This window comes from Neovison vison, chromosome 5 (genome assembly GCF_020171115.1).
Source record: "Neovison vison isolate M4711 chromosome 5, ASM_NN_V1, whole genome shotgun sequence".
Lineage (NCBI taxonomy): Eukaryota > Metazoa > Chordata > Mammalia > Carnivora > Mustelidae > Neogale > Neogale vison.
The window spans coordinates 92,470,499-92,498,410 of NC_058095.1; the positions used below are offsets into that span (position 1 = coordinate 92,470,499).

General features: G+C 34.0%; 1 protein-coding gene across 3 annotated transcripts in view; it reads left to right on the forward strand.

Moving 5' to 3' along the window:
• The window catches only part of PAN3 (poly(A) specific ribonuclease subunit PAN3), a 131,980-nt gene that overhangs the window by 33,508 nt on the left and 70,560 nt on the right, over positions 1-27,912 (forward strand). For 2 of the 3 annotated variants that reach the window (XM_044249516.1, XM_044249515.1), the window contains exons 5-6: positions 4,190-4,351; positions 26,584-26,731. In XM_044249516.1, coding sequence (XP_044105451.1) covers positions 4,190-4,351; positions 26,584-26,731 — 310 coding nt within the window. The remainder of the gene's footprint in view (positions 1-4,189; positions 4,352-26,583; positions 26,732-27,912) is intronic. The other variant, XM_044249517.1, reaches the window with a different exon arrangement.

Below are 27,912 nucleotides of genomic sequence, written 5' to 3' on the forward strand. Positions count from 1 at the left end.
GTTTGTTCTTTTCTCGACATAGAAACTTACCTCAGTTGTGAGGAATGAAGGTGGACTTCCTTTAGACCTAAACCATTGGAAATAGGCTTTTACGAACCAGGGCAAGAAATTTTGAAGAGCCAGGGCTCTGGGGGCTGCATGTGTAATGGTCTTGAAGGTCTTGAAGGCTCTAAGTATCTGGGTCAAGCTTTATGGATTTGGGATGTTGAACTATTGAATTTCTCTCTTTTTATTTCAGGGAGTGGCTTCAGTTTCTGTCTGGACCAGTAGTTGTTTCTTATCTAGGTTATTTCGGTGACATTCTCTGGAACTTCACTACTCAAAGTGTGGTCACCAGATAAGCAGTACTAGCAGTCTTGGGAGTCTTTTAGAAATGTAGAGTCTCAGGCTTCACTCTAGACCCACTAAATCAGAATCTTTATTTTAGTAACATCTTGAGAAGATTCATGGGTTCATTATAGTTTAAATATGGAAGGATCCTTGAATACTTTTGTTCAGATCTAACCTGTTGTTTTATTTTTTAAATGCTCAGTATAAAGGGTAAAACTATTTTCATCTTCTGTCTTATTGTACTGTTTATTTAGATTTTGTGAAGAATGATAAAAATTCACTCTTAGAGTAAATCTTGAGACTTAAAGTAAAAATTTTGTAACTAGAGGGGAGGAAGGTGGAGATAAGGAGGAACACTTTCAGGCCCTGCTGTATATTTTCTACAGAAACAAAAAGAGATGGGAATTTTGATGTACAATATTGACTTACTAGGAGGTGGGGTACAAAAGCTGGTTATTTACCGATAGGATAGGACATTTACAAATGCTTGCATTCCATAAGCGGGATTCCATAGAGGGGCAAGGCTATCAAGAATAGAGGATCAACAAGAGGACCTACCTGTTTTTTTAACTCTCACATTTTCAAGATTGGTCTAGGAAAGAATTACTAGAAGCTAAGGAAAAGGGAAGAGGGATGTTGCTTTTGTTTGCTCGGGAGTAGAGGGTTTATTTTAAAGATCTCAAGAATTTTAGGGTAATAACTTTAGGGGTGAACATTTTCCATAAAATTTTGTTTGTTCCTTTTATTTCTTCATCTTCTGTTTGACTTCTCTGATTTCCTTAGCCCCCACTTTCAATCACCTATAGTTGTTATTAACCTAGTAGTTCTCTCCACAACCTGTCTTTATTAGGTCTATTCCCATTTCAGTTCCCTTGAGTTCACATCCTTCACCTACACCAGTGATTCTGAAATGGGGGCAGTTTTGTTTCCCCATGACGCTGAAGATGTATTTGGTTGTCACATCTGGGACTGTGGTGCTACTAGCATCTAGAGGTTAAAGGTCAGGGATGCTGCCAAACATGCTACAGTGCACAAAACTGCCTCCATGAAAAAGAATTATCGAAAGTCTGTAGTGCTTATAGAGTTGAGAAACTCTAACCTTGATTACTGTTAGAGTCCACAAATTTGTCTGCCTGTTTCCACTTTAATTTTCATTCAGAAGCTTTTAAGAGTTAACCATTGCCCATGGAATGAAATGTAATTGCCCATGGAATGAAGTCTGAAGTCCTTGGTGTAGGCTATAGAACAGTTTTTTCATTGCTTTGAAGACTCATCTTTTTGCTCTTCAAGAGTAGCCCTCTCTAAAGTGCCGATTGAATATTTGGGGTTTTCGCTTAACACCACAGTGCCTCTACATACACGTTTTTCCAAGCCTACAGTACCTCTCTCTCCCACCTGCTTCCTCCATCTAGGTGCACTTACTCCTTCTTCAGAGTTGCATTCGCCTTCTCTGTGAACTCTTTCTCTCTGCCCTATGGTACCTTAATTATATATGCATTCTTTATATCACAGTATGTTCTGTTTGCATGACTTTGTTTCCTACTACATTATATTCTCTTTGAGGGAAAGGTGTGTGTTTTATTTAACATATTTAGAACAATTCCTGATACAAAGTAGTCTCTTAGATGTTTAGTTGAACATACATTTTTTTTTCCTTCAAGGGACAAATAATAGGGTAGTTTGGAAATTAGTTTATAGTTGAGATTTTACTCTAATTTTTGTCTCGTGCAGTAATATGTACTCTTTTTGCCTCACCTTCATGCTTTCTATTGCTGCTATCCCTTTTCAGATGTCATTTTGCCTTCCATTGCTTATGATGGTAATTTAAATGGTATTGATATCTTAGGTCTTTTCATTCAGTATCACATAGAAGGTTGTACTTTTGGATTAGATTTTAATCTCTGGATAGTTATCGAAGAAAGTTAAATCTATAGTGGCATATGTTTGGGGATCTCTTCCACCTAAGAGGGAAGGCATTAGGCTAATTATAGGTTTTTGAGGGTTGGGGTGGAGAGAAAGTAGTGAATTCTTCTTTGGAAAAATGAGCTGTTGGGGAGGGAGAATGCTACAGTGGATTTATTTAAATACTTTTTTCTACATTGCTTAGTACACTGCTGTAAGAAGATAAATTGTGCTATTGTAATAACCAGCTCAAAGCAGGTCTGCATTTGTGAAGGATCTGAATAACAGAACGCAATAATCTACTTGCTTTCAAATATATGACTGAAATTTAGGTGCCCTTGTAGTAATCCTATTTGATAGGTTATTTTGTTTAAATAAATACCCTTTGATGTGTTGGAACTTTCCTAATAGTTAAGATATTCTTTAGCCCAGACATTTTCTAAAATACAAAATTTAAATTAGTGAAAGCTTAATAAAGGTGTAGTATTTTTGCTGTGTATCAAAGCCTTGTAGTTGTGAGCTATATTACTAGAAATAACTTGCTTTAAAATTCTTTCATTTATAATATTGTTCTGATGGGTACATATTTATTTTCATCCACAAAAGTTGCTTGTGATATAGACATAAAGAGTAATTGAATTGGTACAAGAGTGCATGGAGATGGAAATATTTTAGCCTCATGGAACTTTATCCACTCTTGTAATTATTGGGATGGTAGGTAGTTTAGTTACCTTTCTTATGCAAGTTTAATTTTTTTTCCCTTCTTAAGTCAAAGACTACTAGCAGAGGCCCATTTCTGTTAGTGTCTACTTTGCATAGAATGATTTCATAGGCATTATTCGCACGGTCATTTTGAAATTTAGAAATCAAGTGTTTTCTTCAAATTAGTTGTCTCTACTGGTCAAAATTTTATATATTTTATATGTTTGTCTGGCTAGGACACTTTTTTTGAAGAAAGTTAATTTTAACTATTTGCTTTAGCAGACTTATGACAGAATAGTGAGTAAACATAAGTTATTTCAGGTCTTAAACTATCTTCCCAAGAATGATAGCATTCCTTAAAGGGAAAAATATATATACAAATTCCTATAAAGATATAATTTAATGCAAATTTGCTATAAATTAGGGAGGTAAGGTGGTGGAAACTATCATTAATTTTCACATATTAAAAAGCCCTGCCAACCACTACTAAGATTGTTTACTAACTTTATTATAATGTTTGCCAATGAGTTCATGCTTTTATTGGACAAGCTATTTAATATCAGTCTGTGTACATTACTGGTATACTCATAACACCCATGAAAGTTGTGTATTTTTTTGTTTTGTTTTTTTTTTTTTACAAAATTTGAGCTTATTTCATTTAATACCTTAAGTTGAAGGCCCACTTAAGACATAGTGACTTGTACTTTTGCCTAATGTGCATAGAATTTTAAAAAATTTTAAAAATCCATTCCTTAGGAATTAACTGCTTCTTTTAAGTGGAGGTAGTTCCTCAGCAGGAAATAAGATAGCAAAATGGGAACAGGAAAAGACATAGTTTGGAGAATTTTTTTTTTTAACCTGTATTTGGTGCCCTTTGAAGCATTTCTTCATATTGCAGTGAGAATAGGTAAGTGCCAGTGGAAAAAATTTTGCAAGGCATTTAACTTTGCTGATAAGTTAATTTTTATTCATTAAGGTTTTATAAAATCAAATTATAATGTATACTTCTAAAACATCTGTTGCTTTTTACCTATATGTTGTTCAGCCTGTTAGGACTGTGGGTTATTTTGGAGGTATGTATTGGGGGGGGGTTGGGAAATGGTGGGTGGTGATAAGGACATTAGAGGGAGTGTCTTAGAAATTTTACTTGTTCCCTATTCCACCATCCTGGTATCATCTATATGTTAGTTATGTTAGTTTAGATTAGTGTGGGGGATGTTAGGAGTGGCCTGGTTTCTTTCCTTCTTTTTCCTAGCCAAGGAAGTATCGCCTGGGGATGCTGGAGGAGAGGCTAGTTCCGATGGGATCAAAGGCACGGAAAGCAAAGAACCCTATTGGCTGCCTTGCTGACAGGTGTAAATCAGGAGTACCCATCAATATGGTTTGGTGGAACAGAGTCACAGAAAACAATTTACAGGTAAAAATAATTTTATTAGACATTTTTTGAAAGTGAATATCTTGGTTGCTTTCTGTGTCTGGGTGGGATGGTGGGTGTGAGATTGAATGGTTTAGTTGATATCTTTAGGTGATTTTTTTTTTTTTTTAAATCAAAGGAAGGTTAGTGACTTGTTAACCAACTAAATGACTTTGGTGACTTTTTGAACTTTCTCTGCTTATAGTTTACTTTCCTAAAAGTATACTAAGTTTAGTTTTTCCCTTTTGGATTTTGTTAACAGATATGAGGTCAGTTATTTTTAATACACAAAGTTATTCAGGGTACTGTATTAAAAATCATTATAAAATTTATTATGGGAAACCTCATTTATACTCTGAATAACAGGAAGCTTCATATGTTTACTTTTTGTACATTTTTACTAAATAAAAATTACATGTAAACAAACTTGTTAAGTATTGGTTCTAAAACGAGCCTCAATATTATGTTGTCATAGGCACGTACATTTTAGTCTTTGACTCTCCCTTATCAATACTGAATAATGAAAATGGACTTTGTAACTCAAAACCTGTCTTTTGAGTAGGATTCTGAAGTACCTATGAAATAATTTGAATTAGATTCAGTTTTAATTTGGAGTATAATTCTCATTTTTAAAAAATTGGTAATGGTATACTATAGCTCTTAACCCAAATTTTAGTTTAGATGTAAGCAGAATATTTTTCTTCCCAAATGTTCTGAATATATGATGGGTCTTTTAATATATATTGCTAACCAAGCGTCTGTAATCCCACACACATGTACCACACACAGAAAAGCTATAACAAAGTTAACAACTTGGTTATATTTCTGTCACCAGCCTTGTGTTACGAAGGGGTTCCACAATATTTTGGTCTGTTCAGTATTAATACCATAGCAATATCTTTATTGCCTTGGGCATAAAAATAAAGGAGTTAGTCCAAAAATATTGCAAAACATAGTTTCTGTCCCAAAATAAATTTTCATAGTATTTTCTAAAGGTAAGGGAAGCTGGGGGCAGGGAAAGGGGTCCACATCATGATACACTTAAAATTTCATTGGAAAGTTTTGACTATGTCAATTATGAATAGAAGTGTAGTTCACTGAATTTTTGTCTTTTTAGATTGGTAGGAGAGAGATTTGATGTGGATTGTTAGAATTATTTTTCAGTTTTAAAAAATCAGAATAAATGGCCCTAACTGTATAAGAACTGTTAAAAGTGGAACTGGAAGTGCTTGTAGGCTGTGGGGTAAAACGGTGATAAATGCACGGGTGTATCCACTTGGCCTTTCCACAGCTGCCCGTTTTATCTTATTGTCAGCTTTTGAGGTACCTCTGTGTAGCACAGCTTGAAAAATTGTTAGGTTACTGTAAGAATGCATGCTAGAAATGATTTTATTTTTAATTAAAACAGGTTATAATAGATAAACTTTTCAATGTACAAAAGATTGAACTTGTGTTATCTGAATCTCCTATTTTAACTACTACTATTATTTTATACTTCAGCTAGTTCTTTTCCTTTAAGGACATGAGGAATACTTTAGTAGCTTGGTCTGATATTGGAAGGACAGTATCACCTTGCAGTATCAGTCACATGTTGAAATATTGAAAAATGCTCATCTGTTGTCCATTATTGTGTTTGTGGATTCCTAAACTGTGGATACCTGGTGTTGTTTATGCAGGGCAAGGAGTATGTCAGTACTTTTTTTTTTTTTTAAACTGGGGTTTTTATCTTTTTGATGTGTAAGGAAACTAATTCATGTGAATCAAGTCTTTACCTTTTTATTTTTTATTTTTTTTTAGTTTTGTATGATGCCTGTTAACATATCTGTCCACAAAAATTTTATAGAATTTAAAAAATATGAGTAGCCGGGTCTATTAATCTTTCCTGTTTCATTTGTTTCCTTTCTTTTAAATCTTAGGCCTTCTCAATCCTAAGGTCAGAGAAATGTTTATTTGTACTTTGTTTTAGTAATTAATAGCTGTGTTTCTTAAATGGTTACCTTATGCCAGGCACTGTGCTAAGCTTTTTACATATACTGTCTCTTTTGGTCTTTCTAATAGCTCATGAGAGGAATATTACTATTAAATGAAGAAACTTCTTCAGAGAAGCTAAGTAACATTAAGGTTAAATAGTAGTAGTAAATAGAGGAGCAGACATTTTAACCCATGTTTGTCAGACTTTAAATTCTCTTAATCTTTATGTGATATACCCTCTATTGAACTACAGCTATGGTTAGCTTAATTATCTAACTGGTTAACTGAACTTCTATAGGACAACTTGTTTTTGGATGAGAGTGCATACATATTTTCTATCCATGGATTGTAACTTATGCATAACAGCAGGATTGGTTAAGGTCAGTCCTTTTTCCTCGTGATTCCATCTGATTCTCAGTGACCTTTAATTACCTTTCTTTCTGGAACTGGAAACATTTCTTTACATTGATTTCTTAGTGTTAAGCTAACATCTATAGAAGTTTTTCCAGTTTTGAAAACAAAAGATAACCATCAAAACCCTGATACCAAAGTGAGCTACAGAAACTTTTCTCTGAAGGTTTCCACATGAATCATTCATAATTGCATTTATTCTGCAAATTATTGTTGGATTTCTTTCAAGAGCCCCATGATCCCCTTTTAGTGTATGTGTGTGTATGTATATATATATTTTTCTTTTCTATTAAGGATCTCATATGAGAGAGTCTGTTTACACATTTGTAAGACAGTGATTCATGCTTTCATTTAAAACATACATATAAAAATACATGTGTATATATATATATAATGTGCTAATTAAAGAATCAAAGATATTTATTATTTTCCTTAGTTTTTCATATTGTGGTGAAGGCTAAATTTTTTTTCATATGGCTCTTTGAAATATTGATAATGTTCATCCGGTTTCCATTATTCTCTTTGTGGAGTTCCCACTTGAGAACCCTTGGAATAGATCTTTCTTTTTTCTGATTTCTTTACCACCCATTTATGCCTTCAGTGTCTACAGTTTGGCGTCATCAAAATTTTGCTAAAATTGGGACTCCTGGGTGGTTCGGTCAGTTAAGGGTCTACCTTTGGCTATGGTCATGATCTCTGGGTCCTGGGATCAAATCCCATATAGGGCTCCTTGCTCGGCAGGGAGCCTGCTTCTCCTCCCTCTCTCTCTGCCCTCTCCCCACCCTGCTCATTCTCTCTTCTCTCTTTCTCAAGTAAATACATAAAAATGTTTAAAAAATTTTTTTGCTGAAATTGTTCTCAAAATTTGTCAGAGAGCTCCTTAATTACCAAATGAAGTGTTTTATCTAGTGCTTAAAACTGCTGGCCACCTATTTTTGAAACTTTCCTTTTTTCAGTCATGACTTTTTGTTTTACCCCAGCTCCTTGTGAGCTCCTGTTCTTGGTGCACTCATTCTTTGCTTTCCCTTTTATGCCTAAGACCTAAAATTTTATTTCTATTAGGGTTGTCTTCTGAGTTCAAGACTCTTATTTTTTTGTGCTTTTTGATATCTTTGCATGTTGATATGTATCCCGCTGTCACTGCAAATTTGGCTTGTCTAAAACAGGCATTTTTCTATTTTCAAAATCTGCAGTTTCTTTTGTAGTTCTGTTTTAATGATTTCATCATCTTCCAGTCCAGTCACTGAGGCTTACGTATCTTAATATCTCCCCTGTCATCTCACATTCTACCATTTATTATAAGAAGGAAACTATTGAAGCTTTGACTAATTGAAAGATAGTACAATGGACAGTTTATTTGCCATCATATTAAGGCTTTGCCACAGTAATGACATATTATCCTCTTTTGACAAATAACACAAGTTGCAATTTAGAAATCTTTATTTATTTATTTATTTATTTTTAAAGATTTTATTTTTAAAGTAATGTCTACACTGAGTGTGGAGCTCAGACTCATGACTCTGAGGTCAAGAGTCACATGCTCCACTGACTGAGCCAGCCAGGTGGCCCAGACCTTATTGTTAATAAGCGATAGAGCTAGGGTTCTAGCCCAGCCCTGTTTAATTCTAAACCTGAGATTTTTCTGCTATGTTGTCTGCCTCTAATCCCTATTCCTTAAAATTCTGCAGTATCTTCCTCTTCTTTCCTTTTTTAACACTACTGACATAGTTTCCACCTTAAGGGTATTTTCTGTATAATTTTTGTCAAATCCCTTTGGGTGTGTTTTACTTATCTGCTCTCTCTCTTACTGTTCATACATACTAAATTCTAATCAAATGGAATCTTTCATACCTCATATAATATGAAATACATTGTCAGATCTCTGTATCTTTGCATCTTTGTACGGTTGTTAACTGAGCCTAAAAAAAAAAAACTTTCCTCCTTTTCCTTTAAGAGTTAATTCACATACTACCTTCATTGTAAATACTTGCCTGAAAGAATTTTTTTTAACCATTTCTGTAATACCTGGTGTTGTTTAAGAGTTATTTCATTGTTTTATATTATTTCTTTACCTGTTTGCTTTTTCCCATTAGACTATAAATATTTGAGACTGAGCATGTATTTATTACTGTTTTTGTACCCTTAATGTATTCTGTCTCTAAATGTTACTGTTTAATTTCCTTTTATTAGGCAGTGTATATAATCTGTGGTAATTTATTCCAGTACTTTTCTATGTTTAAAAATTGTTCTGGGATTTATAGCCACCATATTAATATTGCTTAGTTTTATTATCACAGCTGATTTAGAACAGAGGATAGTGATTTCTTTTTAAATGTTAGAGAATCTTCTTTTTTTTTTTTTTAAACTCATGAAAGTTTATCATTGTTTAAGTGTTCTTGATATTTTCTAATCTTATCCTGGTAGTAGTCTTAATTACTTATTGACATTGTTGTTAAGTCACAGGGCTTCTCCAGTTTATGTTTTTCTCATCATCTTAGCCCAAACACCAAGCAGATGGTAGGTGGAAGGTCACCCGAGACTCCATATCAGTAGTACTTTATTTTACTTAAGTGTAAATTCTCTTTATCATTCTTTGGTCTTTGCCTAGGTTGTTTATCCATTTCTCTGCCTGACCAATCTATATGTCAGTTTCCAAATTTTTGATTTGTTCTGTGATTATATAGTTCAGATACCATTGTTTAGGATTGAAATATTTTAGCACTTACCTTACAGAATTGTGAGGATTCAAATTTCCAGGCATATAGTAGATACAAAATAAATTTCCATTCCGTCAGTTTCACCTTATCTCACTCCTAAACTCGGTCTCTGTTTATATTTACATAGGATGCCATCAGTTATATTCAGATGTATGTGGCATGGTGTGTGTATTATATATAGAGAGAGAGAAAGAGGCAATAACATTAATTGTCTTTTAGGGGCTCACATTTTAATGCCAACTCTCTTGAATATTTTTTTAAATTTGTTTAAAAATGCCTTTTTTTTTTTTTTTTTAAAGAAAGGCTTAACAGGGGCACTTAGGTGGCTCAGTTGGTAAAGCCTCTGCTTTTGGCGCAGGTCATGATCTCAGGGTCCTGGGATTGAGCCCTGCATCGGGCTCTCTGCTCAGTGGGGAGCTTGCTTCCTCCTCTCTCTCTGCCTGCCTCTCTGCGTACTTGTGATCTCTGTCAAATAAATTAAAAAAAAAAAAAAAAAAAAAGAAGGCATAACAGTGTGCTCTCACCTTTCTCATAAGACTTAGTGTTAAGGGGTGCCAGAATGGTTCAGTCAGTTAAGCATCCGACTCTTGATTTTGGCTGGAGTTGTGATCTCCATCAAGCGCTGTGTTGGCCCCTGCTCTCAGCAGAGTCTGCTTGTGGATCATTTTTTCTCCCTCTGCTCCTACCCCTGTGCGCATGCGCTTCTTTCCTTCTCTCAAATAAATAAGTTTTTTTAAAAAAATTATTTTTATTAGCATATAATGTATTATTTGCCCCAGGGATACAAGTCTGTGAATTGTTAGGCTTACACATTTCACAGTACTCACCATAACCCATACCCTCCCCAATGTCCCTCACCCAAAAAAAATTAGGTGTCAGCTGGAATAAAAGGATGGGAGATACATGGCTGTGTGAACTTCTCAGGGTATTGCAGGTTAAGATTTGCCTAGAGATAATGACATGTTAAATAAATTTCTGTTCATTTTGTCTCAGACTTTTGGAAATAATGGGTTATAGATCATGAATCAATAGTGTTACTGTTGTTTTAGCTTACCCCCGGAGTGATGTAAATGAATGAGAATGGTTGGACTGTTGGCTTTATTAGGAGATTCATACCTGTCAGCATCTCGTTTGATGACATTTGCCCGCCTTGTGGTTTGATTAAATGGCATTTCTTATAAGGAGTATTTAATTAGAAGAATGCTCACATTAAGATTTTTGACTCACAAATTCTCCTGTGAATTCTAGTTACTTGTTACTGGTCCTTTTAAGATGCCAGGGAAGTTTTTGAAACTCACCAGATATATCTCAATCTTTAGACTTTCTGATTTTTAGTGTTAATTCAGGTGATTTCTAGACATTAGGCCCTAGGAGATAGGATTGTTTGGGCTTTAGACTGGAGTGGTTTGGAATTTTTTAAGGTTGAAACTTAAACCCTCTATCTACTCAGTGTTCCTCAGGACTTTGAAGAGTTCTAGAACTGTGGTGCAGCGAAAATGGCATGCCCACTTCTTTTCTCCCTTTATAGCTGATATGCTAAGCCTTTAACACTCCTCAAACCTACTCACCCCTTCCATGTCACTTTTGAGTAAATGACTTGTGTACTTCACTGGAGGGAGAAAGGGCATGAGAATGAATTGCTTCATGTGGTAACTTTCAGCCTGTGGACAGCTTTTTCATTCATAACTTTTCTTAGGTTTTTTCCTCCTGTTTCAGACAAACAGTTGTTCCTTTATTATGTGCTTCAGAACCTGTCTTTATTCCCTCTAACAATTTATTATTTATCCCTTTTCAGTTTTATATAATGTCTCCCTCAACAGTGATTTCTTCCTCCTAGCTTGTTAACATGCAGTGTTTAAATTTCTTTTGCTCTGGGACCCTGGGAGTAAGGAATGCTATTTGAAGAAATTTTCTAGCGTCAATATGTTAGGGAAAGCAGTAAAATTTGAGAAATGCTTGCTACTTATTGTGCTACTTTTTTACCTTTAATTCATCCCTCAATTCCCATTGTTTTGCCATTTGCTTTCACCACTATGTTGAAACTTTTTTATATGGTCACCTAAGTACCAAAAGTACCAGTTCTTATTCAATCTCTAATGCATTTGACATTGCTGACCATTCCTCTTCCTGTGAACTCAGCTCTTAGCCTGTTCTTTATTAGTCTGTTTTGAGGACCTCTTGTTTGTTGCCTTGACCTCAGGAACTCTCCCAAATTCTGTCCTTCACTCCCTTCTCATTTATTTCACATGCTGCTCCTCGGGGGTCTCAGCAGATATTTATTACTTCAGCTACTCCCATCCATAGCTGACTTTCAGGGTTTTTTGTTTTTGTTTTTGTTTTTTTTAAATCATCCCCTCAGTCCTTCGCATTGTCTCTGAATACTAACTTCTTCAGAACATCTTTATTTATGTGGTGTAAGACTTTGAAAATTCATTCTATCTAAAACAAACATCACATCTTTTTCTTTAAATGTGTTTTATTCACACATGTCTGTATATGCCTGCCCTCTGTCGTGATTATGGTATCACCCAGTTGTGAGTTTTTCTGGACTCCTCCATCTTCCTTATTTGTCACATCTTTTGGCCACCAGGTGCTGTTGATTGGGCTACTTTGAAATTGTCTTCACTTTTAATATTACTGAGTTATAGGTCCACTTTCATTTCTTATCTGGATTGTTATTATTTTAAGACTGTTATTATCTAGTATCCTGCTTTCTGTTCTTAACTTTCAAACCACTACCTGACTGATATTTGATCTTGTTTTTTACCTTTTTCATTAGTATAAAATTCAGATCCTTCAGGAAGGTATTCAGGGTGTACCTCTTGATCTCTTTCCTGATAACTGCTGTAGACCTACTGAACTATTTGTAGTACCATGAAGAGTACCATGCTCTTTCTGCCTCTTCCTTTGAACATTGTGTTTGAACATTGCTTTGCTTGCTTTGACCTTTTCTCTGTCTTGATTCAACAAACTTGTCTCTTAGGATTCATTTTGAGCATATAGTTTTATGACCTAATCAGTCAGCATTAAGCAGTTGTTCACTTTTCCCTAGCACTTTCATTGCTCTAATTAATGCATATCTAACTTGTCTTAAAGGTTAACAGTATATGGCACATGTAGATACTTAATATTTTTTGATATCTAGGTGTTCTGAGCCCTTGGGATTGTGAAATGTGGTTCAGGTACATCATATCTGTGAAATGCCCATCTGTGAGCTTCTAGAACACAGTGCCTGTGTTTTATAGCTGCTGCTTCTCCGTAGCGCCTAGCACAGCGCCTAGCACAGTATCTTCTATGTATTAGCTATTCAAATAATTGAAAGAATAAACCTGGATTAGTGATTATTTGGCGATAAAAATATTTGGCTTGGTGGTAGTCCTGAAATTTAATGCTTTGTGCAGTTTCTTAAAACTTTCTTTGGTATAGTTTCATGTCAAAAAATATCATTATGGAAAAAATCTTTGAAAAATCTTAGATATATCTTGAATCTTATAACGGAATATGGCAGAGTTCTTGGTTGGAGAGAATGCCTGTAAGTAAATCTCTCTTACTGTGCAATGTGGCAAATAGGTTTTACTATTATATAGCTATTGTTAGAAACTGCATAGATACAGAAAATAGTTATAGTTGTGTAGTAATTCTTGCCTCTTTGGAATGCTGTGATGGTCTCATTGTCCTGGATTACTCATTAACTGATCTGAATGGATAATTCTGCTTTTTTTAGGGAGAGTAATTTTTTTTAAGCTTTCTTGAGATAATTGATATGCAAATAGGTAGAGGAATATCGAGAATGAGCTAGGTAATAATGCTTCTGTGACTGTTACTGATTACTGCTATTGGATAACTGGTAACATAAATAACTTTCAAGTAGAAGAGGAGAAGCAGTTCACCCGTTTTTTATTTGAAAATATGTTCTATCCATTGTACACAGATTTTGCTTTTTTATTCTGTTGGTGTCAATTTAAATATTGCATATTTTACATGCATTCCTGTGTAACACTATGCTGTTTAGTGATGATAATAGGCAAAGAAAAGGGAACTGTGTAAGTGGCTTTGTGATGAACAAATCTTAAACTTTCTTACAACTTTTTTGTAAAAAGTATATGTACTTAATGGAAAAAAATTCAGATACTATAGGGAAGTACAAAGAAGGAAGCAAAAATGTCTCCAGTTTCCTCACCACCCAGAGATGACATCTCTGTTAACATTTTAGTGAGCATCTTCAGTTACATCCTTTTATATCATATGCTTGTGTGCACATACATTTTCCCTCTTTACCCTTCCTCCCTTTCTCTTAGGCATTAGTACATCATTTTACAGAAATAGCTGTTTAGTATAATTGCTGTATTGTAGCCTAATTTCTGTTTTATTTTTACTCACTGGGCTTCTTTCTGTGGTAAATAAAAATAAATCAGTTCACATGATTTTTAATGGCTACACACTATTATAGGTACCAAAATTGACATGACACATGACTGAATCCCTACCAAGAGATATTTTAGTCACTTCCTTTTTTAAAAAAAATCATAAATTTAAAAAATATGTGCAAAACTTAATTTTTTCTACATACATTATTTTCTCCTTAGCTCTAGTTCCTAGATGTTAGGAGTACTAGGGCTGCTTATTTTTTATTTTGATGCATATTATCAAACTACTCTCACGAACAGTGTTTAGGGTATTACCTAGTTATGACAAACTTCATAAAGGATGGACTAATGAGTACTTTTTTGGGGGGAAATTTATGTTTCTATAGTTTCAAGCTGTTATATATAATTTTTTAGCTGAGCTTCTGAAAGTTTTTCTGTTTAACTCTATCATAAAATGAAACTTATTTTGAGTAGATTTTCACTTGTAGGTTCTGATGTACTGATACTATTTCACTCTAAAGATAGCCAAATTATAAATAGGAGAACTTCTGTTTACGACAACATTGAAGTGTATCTCTTAGAAGCATTAAGAATCAACTTTCTTCCACAGTTTTCACCAATTTGATTCTGATTTATTTAATCATATTTACTGTATCAGTGTGTTTATCACAGAGCCCAGATTGCTTCAGAAAACAGACTAATTTCACAGTAGTAGTATTTTAGATGTTAACTTTTAGCTTATAAGGTGAAATTTTGCTGGTCTTAAAAAGGTTAGTTTCTGAATAGCCCAGAAGTTAAGTATGTTTTGATAGTAAATTTAAAATGGACCATATTTGGATATACTTGAAATAAGGGGAAATAAGAGCCCGTTAAATTCCAAAAAATCTTGTAAAAATGTGAACTTGGAGGGTCTTGTTAGCCATTTGACTTCTCCTTTCCATTTCATCCTGTTCCTCTTTATTCTGTATTACTTATGAACACTGAACACTGGTAAAAATAGCTCTGAATAGGGCTGGGGTTGTTTGTCCTTGTGTCTCATCATTTTATGCCTTTATAGATCATTTTATCAAGGCACAATGCTTGCCAATTCCTGCCTTTTCCCCTCATTATCAGTATCCCCTCTTTTACCTACCCAGATAATTCACTGCTCTTTGCCCTTGCCAGGAGACAGACAGACACACACACACATACACCCCTTGGACACAAATCTTTTGAATTAGTCCCAACTGGGCTCTTGTTAACTCCAAAGAAGGAAGAATAGATAAGGATGGTAGATTGGAGTAGGTTTTAGAAAAAAAGTAGATAAGACTAAGATTTATATCAACATTTCATATCCTTTTTTAAAAAAAATTTACTTGATTCAATCAAGAACAGTGGAAACTTGATCTGTTCAATCTAACTGGATTTCATCAGTAAGTCATTAAACAAACTTCCCCTTCTCTTCCTTTCTTCCCCCTCCCCCTTCCTCTTTTTCCTCCTCTTCTTCCTTTTCTTTATTTCTGTTTTTGTCTCTTACTCTCTTTAACCCTGGTTGAAAAATATAAAAAGGATTGGAGTTGAGTAAGATTGGAGTCTAGTTGGTCCATTGGGATGATGTTGCAGTAAACCTGAGAGCAGATGATGGTGGTGTAGACTAGGGCACTGATGGTGACATACGTAGAAACAGTTGAATCTGAGAAATATGTAGAATGTAGAATAGATACCTTGATTTGATGCTTCAAATATATCTGCATTATCAGAAGAATAGTTAGTTGTGATATAATTTATCTGTTTGGGATAGAGATGCTATACAAAGCACAACAAAACTTGGAAAGAAAAACCAACTTAATAGGAAGGTGGTAGATTTGCTCAGAAATTGTATGAAATGATAGTTGCAAAGCACCTCTTTACTGGTAAGAGCCTGATCAAAATGAGGAGTTGGCTAAATTTTATTTATTTGTTTATTTATTTATTTGACAGACAGAAAGGCAGAGAGGCAGAGTAGGCAGAGAGGCAGGCAGAGAGAGAGGAGGAAGCAGGCTCCCTGCTGAGCAGAGAGCCCATGTGGGGCTCAGTCCCAGGACCCTGGGATCATGACCCGAGCCGAAGGCATAGGCTTTATTTAACCCACTGAACCATCCAGGTGCCCCTAAATTTTGTTTATTGATCAAACTAGGGATATCTTATGTTTTGAAAACATTTACTACTAGATCTGTTCTCTGGCCAAGGTGGAAGAATGCATGTTGGACTTACCCTCTAGAAACAGCTAAAAAACTGAGCCAATATATGAAATAACAGTTTTCAAGACATTAGATATCAGACATTGGAGGACAATCATCCGTGATAGATGGGAAACAAAGGTGAATCTAACTTACTGCTTGGAGGGAGTTTCCAGGCCTGGTGCATGGAGCCGGAACTCAGGTGGAGTCTAGTGATTTATTTAATTGAGGAGACCAAATGGGAGGTTAACAGAAGGTTATAGTTTACAAGAAAAAATACTAATGAGAAGGGGGTTCATAAACAGAAGGAACTTTAGACACTTGGAAAGATCCTGTTGAATTGTCAGCTGAGTACTGATCAGAGGGTATGAGTGAAGAGGCTGTTTGAGCTGGAAGAAGAAATTCATAAAAAGATCATAAAAAAATAATTCTCAGAGTTAATAGAAGACAGCTATAGTTCCTATTCTCACCAGCCAACATGGAAAACATCATGATTTATGAAGTACCATGGGAGGTCTTTTGCCTAGTAGTGGGACCAAATTATTGTCTTAAAATAAATGCTGCCCTGGGCCTTTCTAATGAAGTTTAAAAGCAAGACCTGAAGGATCAGACTACTTTTTAAGCAGTTTATGATGGAGAACAAAGCTCAAAAATTGTTATAGGAATATAAAAAAAAGTACCCAATACCCAAAAAGATGAAAGTAGCAATATTTGGCAACCAATCAAAAATTAGTAGACATACAAAGACTACTTGTTGTGAGTCTTAAATTATTTTGAAATATTTCTTTTAAAACAAAGTAAACACTTTAAAAACATACAAGAATTGAAGGATTCACCACCAGCAGATGTGTACTTCAGTAGGTATTAAAGGAAGTATTTTAGGCGGAAGGAAAACAAAAACCTGTGGAAATCAGAATCTATACAAAGAGGTGAAGAACACTGGAAACAGATACTACATGAATAAATATAAAAAACTTTCCCCCTTATTTAAGTCTCTTAAAAATACTTGTTCAGAGCAAAAATAGTAACAGTGTCTTATTAGGTTTATAACATAATAGATTTTAAATATGTGATGAAACTAGTACAAAGTCTAGGGGAGGAGAAATGGAAGTATAATATTGTAAGCTTGCTATACTATATGTGAAGTAGTTTAAGACTGGATGATAATTGGTGTTAGGGACTGAATTGTGTCTCCCCTAAATACATATGTTTAAGCCCTAATCCTTAATATGACCATATTTGGAAATAGGGTCTTTAAAGAAATAATTAAAGTTAAATGTCATAAGGATGGGGCCCTAATCCAATATGACTGATGTCCTTAGAAGACAAAGAAATACCAGAGGTCCACATTTCCTTGAGGGAACAGCAAGAATTTCGATGTCTGCAAGCCAAGGAGAGAGGCCTCAGGGGGAAATCAACTCTGCTGGCACCTTGATCCTAGACTCTCACCTTCTAGAACTGTGAGAAAATAAATTTCTGTTGTTTAAGCCGCTCGGTATATGGTATTTTGTCATGATCCTAACAGACTAAGATAGTTGGTGATAAGTTAAATATATATATTATAAAATCTAAGGCGGCCACTATAATAACACAACAAGAGAGTTCTAGCTGATAAGCTGAGAGAAGAAATAAAAAGAAATTTAAAAAACTAGTTAATTCTCCAATCAAGACATACAAATGGCTATCAGACACATGAAAAAAATGCTCATCATCATTAGCCCTCAAGGAGATTCAAATTAAAACCACATTGAGATATCACCTTACACTAGTTAGAATGGCCAAAATCAACAAAACGGGAAACAACATGTGTTGGAGAGGATGTGGAGAAAGGGGAACCCTCTTACACTGTTGGTGGGAATGCAAGTTGGTGCAGCCTCTTTGGAGAACAGTGTGGAGACTCCTCAAGAAATTAAAAATAGAGCTTCCCTATGACCCTGCAATTGTACTCCTGGGTATTTACCCCAAAGACACAGATGTCGTGAAAAGAAGGGCCATCTGTACCCCAATGTTTATAGCAGCAATGGCCACAGTCGCCAAACTATGGAAAGAACCAAGATGCCCTTCAACGGATGAATGGATAAGGAAGATGTGGTCCATATACACTATGGAGTATTATGCCTCCATCAGAAAGGATGAATACCCAACTTTTGTAGCAACATGGACGGGACTGGAAGAGATTATGCTGAGTGAAATAAGTCAAGCAGAGAGAGTCAATTCTCATATGGTTTCACTTATTTGTGGAGCATAACAAATAGCATGGAGGACAAGGGGCGTTAGAGAGGAGTAGGGAATTTGGGTAAACTGGAAGGGGAGGTGAACCATGAGAGACTATGGACTCTGAAAAACAATCTGAGGGGTTTGAAGTGGCGGGGGGGTGGGAGGTTGGGGTACCAGGTGGTGGGTATTATAGAGGGCACAGCTTGCATGGAGCACTGGGTGTGGTGAAAAAAATAATGAATACTGTTTTTCTGGAAAAAAAAAACATGTATTAGAATAAATTATTTAGTTTCAGACAAATGTTAACTATACAGTTAGTTGTAAGTGTACAGATGTTTTTACCATGTCACAGCTGTGGTATTTAATAGTCTGAATCAATTATAAAATGCAAGAAAAAACACTTTTTGTGTGGATTGTTAAAGGGCAGAAGTATCAGAGACGATGTTAAGAAATGAATGATCCTTTTAATAAAAAAATTATATTTTGTGGGAAAAAAAAAACTAGGTAATTCCAGAAAAAGGCAGGAAAAGGAAAAGGGAAACAAAGAACAAAGAGAACAAATAGGGGGGTATAGCTCAGTGGTAGAGCATTTGACTGCAAAGAGAACAAATAGGAAAAAAAGTAGCAAGATAGTAGATAGTTTTGAATCTAACCATATTAATAATCACATTAAATGTAAATAGCCTTAATGCCCCAATAAGAAGGCAGAGATTTTCAGATTGGATTTAAAAAAGCAAGATCCAGCTATATGAAACTGACAGAAACACCACTTTAAACATAAAGACAAAAATAAGTTTAGAGTTATATCATGAGCTAGTCAGAAAAGATTTGTGTGTGTATTACTAGCATCATACACCACATATGTATACTATGACAGTACATTTATACTAATACACTATTATCAGTCTGTACATTGTGTGTGTATATATATATATATATGGATATATATGGTATAGTAATACCGTTGGCCTTGAACAATGTAGAAGTTAGGGTGATAACCCCCCACGCATTTGAAAATCTTTGTATAACGGGGTGCCTGGGTGGCTCAGTTGGTTAAGTGTCTGCCTTTGGCTCAGGTCATGATCTCAGGATTCTGGGATCCAGCCCTATAGGGCTGTCTGCTTAGTGGGAGTCTGCTTCTCTCACTGCCTGTCATTTCCCCTGCTTGTACTCACTCTCTCCATCAAAAAACTAAAAAAAAAAAAAACAACTTTGTATAGCTTTTGGCTACCCCAAAACTTAATGACTGGCAGCTTCTGTTGACTGGAAGCCATACTGATAACATAAACATTTGATTAACATACATTTTGCATGTTATATGTATTATACACTATATTCTTATAGTAAAGTAAGCTAGAGAAAAGCAAACAGTAAAATCAAAAGAGAAAATACATTTACAGGTACTGTACTGTATGGAAAAAAATCTGTGTAAGTGGACTGCACAGTTCAAACTCATGTTATTCAAGAGTCAACTGTATATATAGTACATTGATGTGTATATATTATTATACCTGGGGTAGCTATATTCACATCAGACAAAGTAGGTTTCAGAGCAGAGAATATTAGAGAACAAAGAGAGTTATTCAATAAAAATAAAGGAACAGTTCTTTAAGAGCATGGATGTACCATTCTTAAATGTGTATGTACTTAATAGCAGGGTTAAAATATGAATATATGAGACAGAGACTAGTAAGAGTTGCAAGGAGAAGTAGACAAACAGTGATAGGGATTTGAGTACTCCTTAATATTGGAAGAAGAAGACAAAACAGTAGGGTATGGGAGATTTGAACAGCTTTATCAATTTGACATTTATGGGACACTTTGCCCCTGAACAACTGATTACATATTCTTTTTAAGTGCACATAAAAAACATTGACTTAGACCAATTCTGGATCATGGAACAAGTATCAGTAAATTTATAAAAGGATTCAGGTCAGACAAATATGTTCTCTGACCACAGTGTAATTAAAGTAGGAATCAGTATTTTTTGAGAATCTTCAAGTATTTGGAAACCAAATAACATACTTCTAAATTATATACATGGGTCAAAGAGGAAATAGGAAATGTAGAAAGTATTTTGAACTGAGTGAAAATGAAGACATGTCAAAAGTGGGATGCTGCTAAAACAGTAATGAGGGAGATTTATAGCACTAAATGCTTATAGTAGAAGAGAAGAAATGTTCTTAGGTCAGTGACCTTAGGTGCTACCTTAAACTAGAGAAAGAAGAACAAATGCAGCCCAAATTTGGCCCCTCAAAAGATAAGTTCATGTCCTAATCTCTGGAACTTGTGAATTCTACCTTATTTGGAAAAAGAGTCTTTATAGATGTAATTAAGTTAAGGGTTTGGAGATGTCTTCCTGAATTATTTAAGTGGGACCAGAACAATGGCAAGTGTCCTGGTAAGACAAGGGCAGAAGGAGATTATACACAGGAGAAGGTCATATGAGGACAGAGACAGAAACAAGTGATGTGGTACAAGCCAAGGAATCTCAGAGAATGTTGGTAGTTACCAGAAGCTGGGAGAGAAGCATGGGATGGATTCTGCTTCAGGGCATCTGGAGGGAAGCACCAACAACTGGATTTTGGACTTCTGGCATCCAAAAAGTGGGAGAGCATACATTTCTGTTGTTTTAAGCCATCAAGTTTGTGGCATTTTGTTACCAGGAAACTGGTACATATGTACTAGCAACAAATAATAATACATTGAAATTTTTAAAATTATATAGTTTATATTAATATCAGAAATATAAAATTGGGATCAATCTGACCTCCTGGACCTATAATTGAAAACTTTGAAACATTCCTAAGAGGATTAAAGAAGACCTAAGTAAATGGAGGCATTTATCATATTCATGGATCTGGAGACTCATTATTGTTAATATGTTAATTCTTACCAAATGTATTTATAGATTTGTGTAATCCCAATAAGTAGCTGATTTTCAACAATGTAGCAAAGGGCATTCCGTGGAGGAAAAACGATCTGTTCAGCAAACAGTGCTAGAATAAATATAAAATATTAGACCCATAGTTCATACATTATAAAGTTAACTCAGAGTGGAACTTAGACCTGCATGTAAAACATGAAACCACAAAACTTACAGAAGAAAATAGATAGTATCTGTGACCTTTGTTTAGGCAGTTGTTTCTTAGATGTAACACCAAATATATGACTCTTAAACATTTTATAAACTGCATTTCATCAGAATTTAAGAGCTTCAGTTCTTTGAAAGATACTGTTAAAACAGTGAAAAGACAAGTTATAGACCTGGAGAAAGTATTTTTATATCATATATCTGACAAAGGACTTCTATCCCAAACTGTCCAAATTCCAATAAAAAACAAATCCAAAAACAATGGCCAAAAAGTGTGAACAGACATTTCATGATAGTAGACACAGAGTGGCAAATAAGTCATTTGGGAAATTTATTCCACAAATAAGTCATTTGTGGAAATGAAGCCACATTGAGATACTTCACATCAATTAAAAAGTCTCAAATATAAAAGTCTGACCAAAGCACACGTTCCTGAGTACCTAGAGCATCTTGATCTCTCCACAGTGTGCTGGTGAACATATTAAAATATAATACAACCACTTTGTAAAACAGCTTACCAATTTTTAGCAGTGTTAAATATATATCCATACAAAGACTTGTACGACTAGTGTTCTTGGCAGCTTTGTTTTTAATAGCCAAAAACTGGAAACAACCTTTGTCCATTGGATGAAAAGATAAACAAGTTGTGGTATAGTGATGTTATTGACTGTTAATCAGTAAAAAAGGAATGCAGTATTGGAAGGCAGTGACATGGATGAATCTTAATGTTGCCAAATGAAAGAAGCTAAGGAAAAAACCAGCACATAAATATGTATGTCAGATCCATTCATTTTATTCTAGAAAATGCAGATTAATCTATGGTGGCAGAAAGCTGATCTGTGGTTGCCTCAAGACCAAAGTAGGGGAGTAGAGAGGAATAGGAAGGAGGGATTTAAAAGAAGCTTGTGGCAACTTTTTGGCATGATGGATATATTCGTTATCTTGACTTGGGTAATGGTTTCTTGGTTGTCTACGTGTGACCAGAGTTATCAAAGTTTACATTTTAAATATGTGTGGCTTATTCATATGTCAATTGTATCTAAATAAACCTGTTAAGAAAAAAATTAGCAGGTCAGGTTTCATTCAGAGAGTAAAAAGGTTACTGATAGCAACTTAAGCCATTAAGACAAGAAAGTAAGTTGAGCTCTTTATAAGGATCTTTACCATGGAAGGTATTTAATGGGTTTTATGGGTTTATTATGTGATTTTTTAAAAACCTGAACAATACTCAAAAGCATTAGTGGTTTCTAAGCCATATGTCACCTTCAGACAACTTCTTACAGACCTTTTTGACATACTTGCAGTGAAATACTACATAAGACTTTGTGTTCTGTGTTCATTGAATATAAACTTCCTGTTTTTCTACTTAATTTTAAAAACATACTAATGGTTGTTACTTTTTATTTTGTTGTACTCTTTATTAAATTAGTCCCTTAATTTCTGGGACTCATTTATTGTGGTCTTAAATAAGTGTTTTCTTTGTAGTGGAGTCCAGCAGAGTATTAAATACTGACTTTTACTTTAAAAGTAAGTTTCCATGGAATCATGTAATAGAAAAACATAAAATTGTGTTAAACCTAAGTTAGAAAACTTCATCAGAAAATTACTTCATTTGTAAAAAAAAAAAAAAAAAACAACCCTATCAGATAGGAAATGCTGTATCATTTTGGTAGAGTGAGATGTCTACATTGAAATGTTAATTATTATTTTTAAGTATAATAACAATGGCAGTAGTGCTTTTTAATCTAAATGTGAGTAGGACTCTTGATTTAGTCTATTTCTGTTTAGAGAGTACAGGTAGGGATCATAGCTAAATGTTGTGGGATGGTGTCAGTTTATAAAAAGCACTTGGCTGTTTTTGGCATGCAAGTTAGTAGTGGAAATTTAAGTGTATGAGAACCACAAACTATTTTTATTGATAAATTCTCCCAAAATGATGTCTTTTACTTAACTTGAATAAACATTGATTTTTTTAAAAACATGCATTTAGAGCTGTTTAAGAAATGGATTTAAAATATAAGTACTAGAATAGAAATAGAAATTATAAATATAAATATAGTTACATGTATATGAAATAACAAATATAATAGTATAGGAACATATACTAGATAGTTATGTAAGGATTATGAAAATCATAGGGCAGGAGTAATAAAACTTTTTATTCCATTCTCTTTAGAGGTGTTTAAGTTAGAAAATTTATACAACCCAAGTCCTTGAGTCTTCTTTATAAACGTAACCTTCACTTCCTAAAGCTAAAATAAATTAATTCCTTTCTGATGAGCAGATATTTGATTTTAATATGATATACTGGTTTTAGTTAACTAGTTTTGGCTTATTTTTCAAAAAAACTGTTCTTTTTAACATGTTAAAGGTGTGTGCCTATACTATTTTGTTACTTTAAATCCCGTATTTATAATTTAAACCAAAGAATTAAAGTCATTTTAAGAATACATCTTTTAATTGTAGTTATTATTTTAACTAATTGTGTCATAAAACATATTCTCATTATTATAATAATTATTACTTTAAATATTTCTGAAGTTCTCTAATCTGGCTAGATAGTATAAGAATTTGTATTACCTGTTAATAATAGCCCTACTCTGTTATTCCTAGATTTTGGTTTGTGTTGTACCTAAATCCTCTGTAATTGTTTTTTTCTGTCAGTTAAATCCATTAACCTTTTCTCTAATCTCAAGTAGTCAGAGTTGAATAAAATAAACTCCTAAACCATCCACTCAAGGGAAATGCTTTGCCATCTTAAATCAGAAAAGAGTAAGGAGAGAGGATTTTAGGCTTTTCTTTTCACTTCTTATTTAAAATTCATTGTTGGGTAGGTTGCATCTTTGATTGTTGAATCTGTAAAGGTTGCAGTTTAGTGTGTAAAGTTTCATGGTTATATTAATTTTAATAACTTCTAATAAATTTGGAAGCTCTTTATAATTTATTAAAATGACATTTTATATATATATTTGTTGTTAATTCTTGCATAAATCACATTCTGTTTTCATACAAAAACAACTTAATGTTTTTTCTCTGACAAACTGTACATATAGAAACAAATTTCCAGTTGGACACGAACTTAAATTTGTAGAAGTGCTCCATGTCTCATGATACTTTAAAAAAAAAAAAAAGATTCCAGCTTTTATCTTCACAAAACAATGGGAGTTAGGGCAGTGAGGGTGGACAGGATAGAACAAAGCCAGCTACTCTGGGTAGCCAGCAGCAGTCTCTTCATCTTGAAGACCTCATTAGGGGCTCCTGGGGTTATATATGATTTGCTTGGCAATGGTGGAATAGACTTTTCCCTCTTTTTCTCCTGTGTAGGATCCTTTAAAAAGTAAGCTTTCAAATTAACTTAAAATAGATTTAATTTAGAGTAGCTCAGCTTTGAAATCTGTTATTCACAGTAAATATAAGATATAACTGACATGGAAAATGGTAATACCTAATTCTCAGGAATATGCTACTAAGATTTTTTTGTTTACACATATAATTTTCTTTGTCCAAATTTGCTCTTAGTAATCTTATAATCCTGAAGTCTCTATCTCTTCTAGGCACTCTGGACTCTTACCAAGATACTGATTACTTTTATCTTGACTCTCATCTTCTAAAATAGATTTAAGATTAACTGAAACACATTGGTTTAGCTCTGAAGTGATCTTGTTAGTAGCCATTCGTTCCCTTAGAACTAGGGAGTAGTATAATAATAAAATGCATGGACTTACTTTTCTAGAAATTTTCCCAGAAATTAAGGAGTTGACCATACTTTTGTAGAACATACCACTATTTTTGAAAACTTTAGAATTTGGAAGTGTTTGAAACACACACACACGCACACAGAAAAGTGATAGAAGAGGATTTTTTTTTCTCTTTGAAAAATATATTTTGGATCAGGCTTGGGTTTTTTGTTTGTTTGTTTGTTTTTCAGAATTTCATATCTTAGATGTGACAGTTAAAGAGATTCATTCTTTAATATATTTTAATTAAGCCCAGTTTAACATTTCTTCTACATTTTATGAACTTTGCATTTAACATTAGCAGGCATGTAATTGGTAAACTCTCATTTGTTGTAGAGTTTAAATTTAGGTCAGCCTGTTGACTTACAGTCTTCTGAATCTAATAACTTAAACTCTAATTTGGCAATGTAGAGTGGTATTCTTACTGAATTAAGGAAGCTGTTCTTGGGTTGTACAGGAATTAGTCTATCTTATTTTCTGCCTTTGTGGAAATGCATTTTTACATTCTAATGATCGGTTCTAAAAGACTTCTAAGTGAATGACTGCTTTACATCATGATTCAGTGCATTTTAAACTTAGTTTATATGTATGCATAGAATATGGGCTGAAGTGTGAGCCATACTAATTTATCTCCTTGGCTGACCATTTGAAAGTTGAATTCAAAAGATTAATGTTAAGAGTGATTGAATCTTTATTTTTGCTTAGGCATCTAGAATTTAAAATGGTCACCATTTCAGAAAAATTGAGGATATTTATTTGTTCCATGTTGACAAAATACAGGCCATTTATGAATTTGTTACGCAGTCTCATAATGTTTCAGTAGTTCTTAAAGCCTAAAGTACTTGCCACTTGAATATATAAAATGTGGCATAGTACAACTGTGAAGAAAATTTTTTTCTATGTTATCACATAGTAAAATACTTGAAATATCAACAAAAGTTACATGTGATACTTGTAGGGCATTGAAAGCATTGGGGCCTCTGTTAGGTTTTTCTTATAGCTTGATTCCTCCTACCTTTTCCAGTTTTTAAATGTTTTTCTTGTGTTTACTCTGTTACTTAAATACATGGCACCATATTATTGGGGAAATGTCTTAAGTGTCTTAAAAAAAGGAAATGATTAATTTTGGGAAGAAAGGAGCTTTTGACCTTTATCCTGCTAGAAGTGGTTTGAAGATCTTAAACTTGAAACTTGTTGCTCAGTTTTGAGGTAGTCTCACCTCCCAGTTCTCTAAAATGTGTTAGGATAGTTTGGTAATGATGCATATTTGACAGTCAAGGCAAATTTTACATGTTTCTGGGGTTAAATTCTGCAAATGAAATGATTAAAATCCTCAAATTTGATTAAAAAATTTCCTTCAAGAAATTTAATTATACCACTCCAAAATACAGAAACTAAAAACACTGCAAATCCTTTCAATAAAATATTTTACTCAGTAAATCATTGTGCAATAATGCCTAGTAGATTCAATGTCTTTTTTGGGCTTAAAGTGTGTTAACTTACTATATTTGATTTTTAAATAGACACCAAATCCTACTGCAAGCGAGTTTATTCCTAAAGGAGGATCAACCTCCAGGCTGAGTAACGTGTCCCAGTCAAATATGTCTGCCTTCTCTCAAGTGTTCTCTCACCCATCCATGGGAAGTCCTGCTGCTGCTGGATTAGCACCAGGTAAGTTGAGTAAATGTTTCCAGTGAGTTCCAGATATCAAATCTGTAAGCACTATTTGCTATTAGTTTATCGGAACTGAAATTGTATACTTGAATGATTCACGTTTAGACACATTATGAGTTTTATGTTCTTAGTTTTGGTACCATAGATCAAATGTATAGTTGAAAATTTTAAACAAAATTTAATTATAAACAAAAATTCTATATAAGCATGTTTAAAGGCACAAAAAAATTTAAAGTAGAAAATGGTATATTAGAAAAAATAATCTACTTGGACCTTAGTATTTCCCTATTTTTTCAAGTCAATAATAATGCTGTTTCACTCAAAAACTTCTGTAAAAGCCTCAGAAATAGAATATTGATATGTATATATGCTTCAGAATCTTCTTTTTACAATAAGTTTCTAAAAAAAATAATTCTGTGTCATTCTAAATACACGTTTAGGTGTATTGTCTTTCAGGTGTTTGATTATAAATTTATCGTAGTAATTTTAAATTGGCTAAAGTATTATAAACAACAGTAGGAAAGAAGTCTATTTAGGGGTTGTCAAGGTCGAGAAAATAGTACTTTTCAATCATTTTTTTATCCATGTTTACCCATAATGGCTGAAGAATTTGAATAAATGCACTGATACCTCAGGGGTCCAATGTGACCCTTCCAGAATCCTATTTTCTTGAAGTCCTCTCTTTTACCTTAAAAATTCGTACAAATTTTTCATTCTGCATATAATAGACATTTATTTTAATATAGAAATATGAAAAATTTGTTAAATAACATCATCCATCCCTGCTGCTGTGTACCTTAATTAGAAATCCAAGGTATGGAGAATTATGTTGAATTTATAATAAGTGCAGAGTAGATTATCTTGTCTCTATAAACTGTTTGAAATTACTCACATGATTATGTTTCTAGAACCTGTGCTGGATAATCATCACTTAGTCTTCAGTGTTTCAAAAAATAGAAATAGAAATTGGATGCCATTGAAGCCAAAGGGTCTACCTAGATCAGTCTGAAACTAATATTGCCTCCAGGGCTTAATCCAGTTAATAAGATTCATTGGTTTTGATACTGATATTGAAATCTAAGATCTTCATGAAATAAAAAATGAGGGTAGTACTGATAACTTTATGGAACAGAGCATCAGGTTTAGTATATAAAGTATCAAGCGTACTTAGAGGCAGA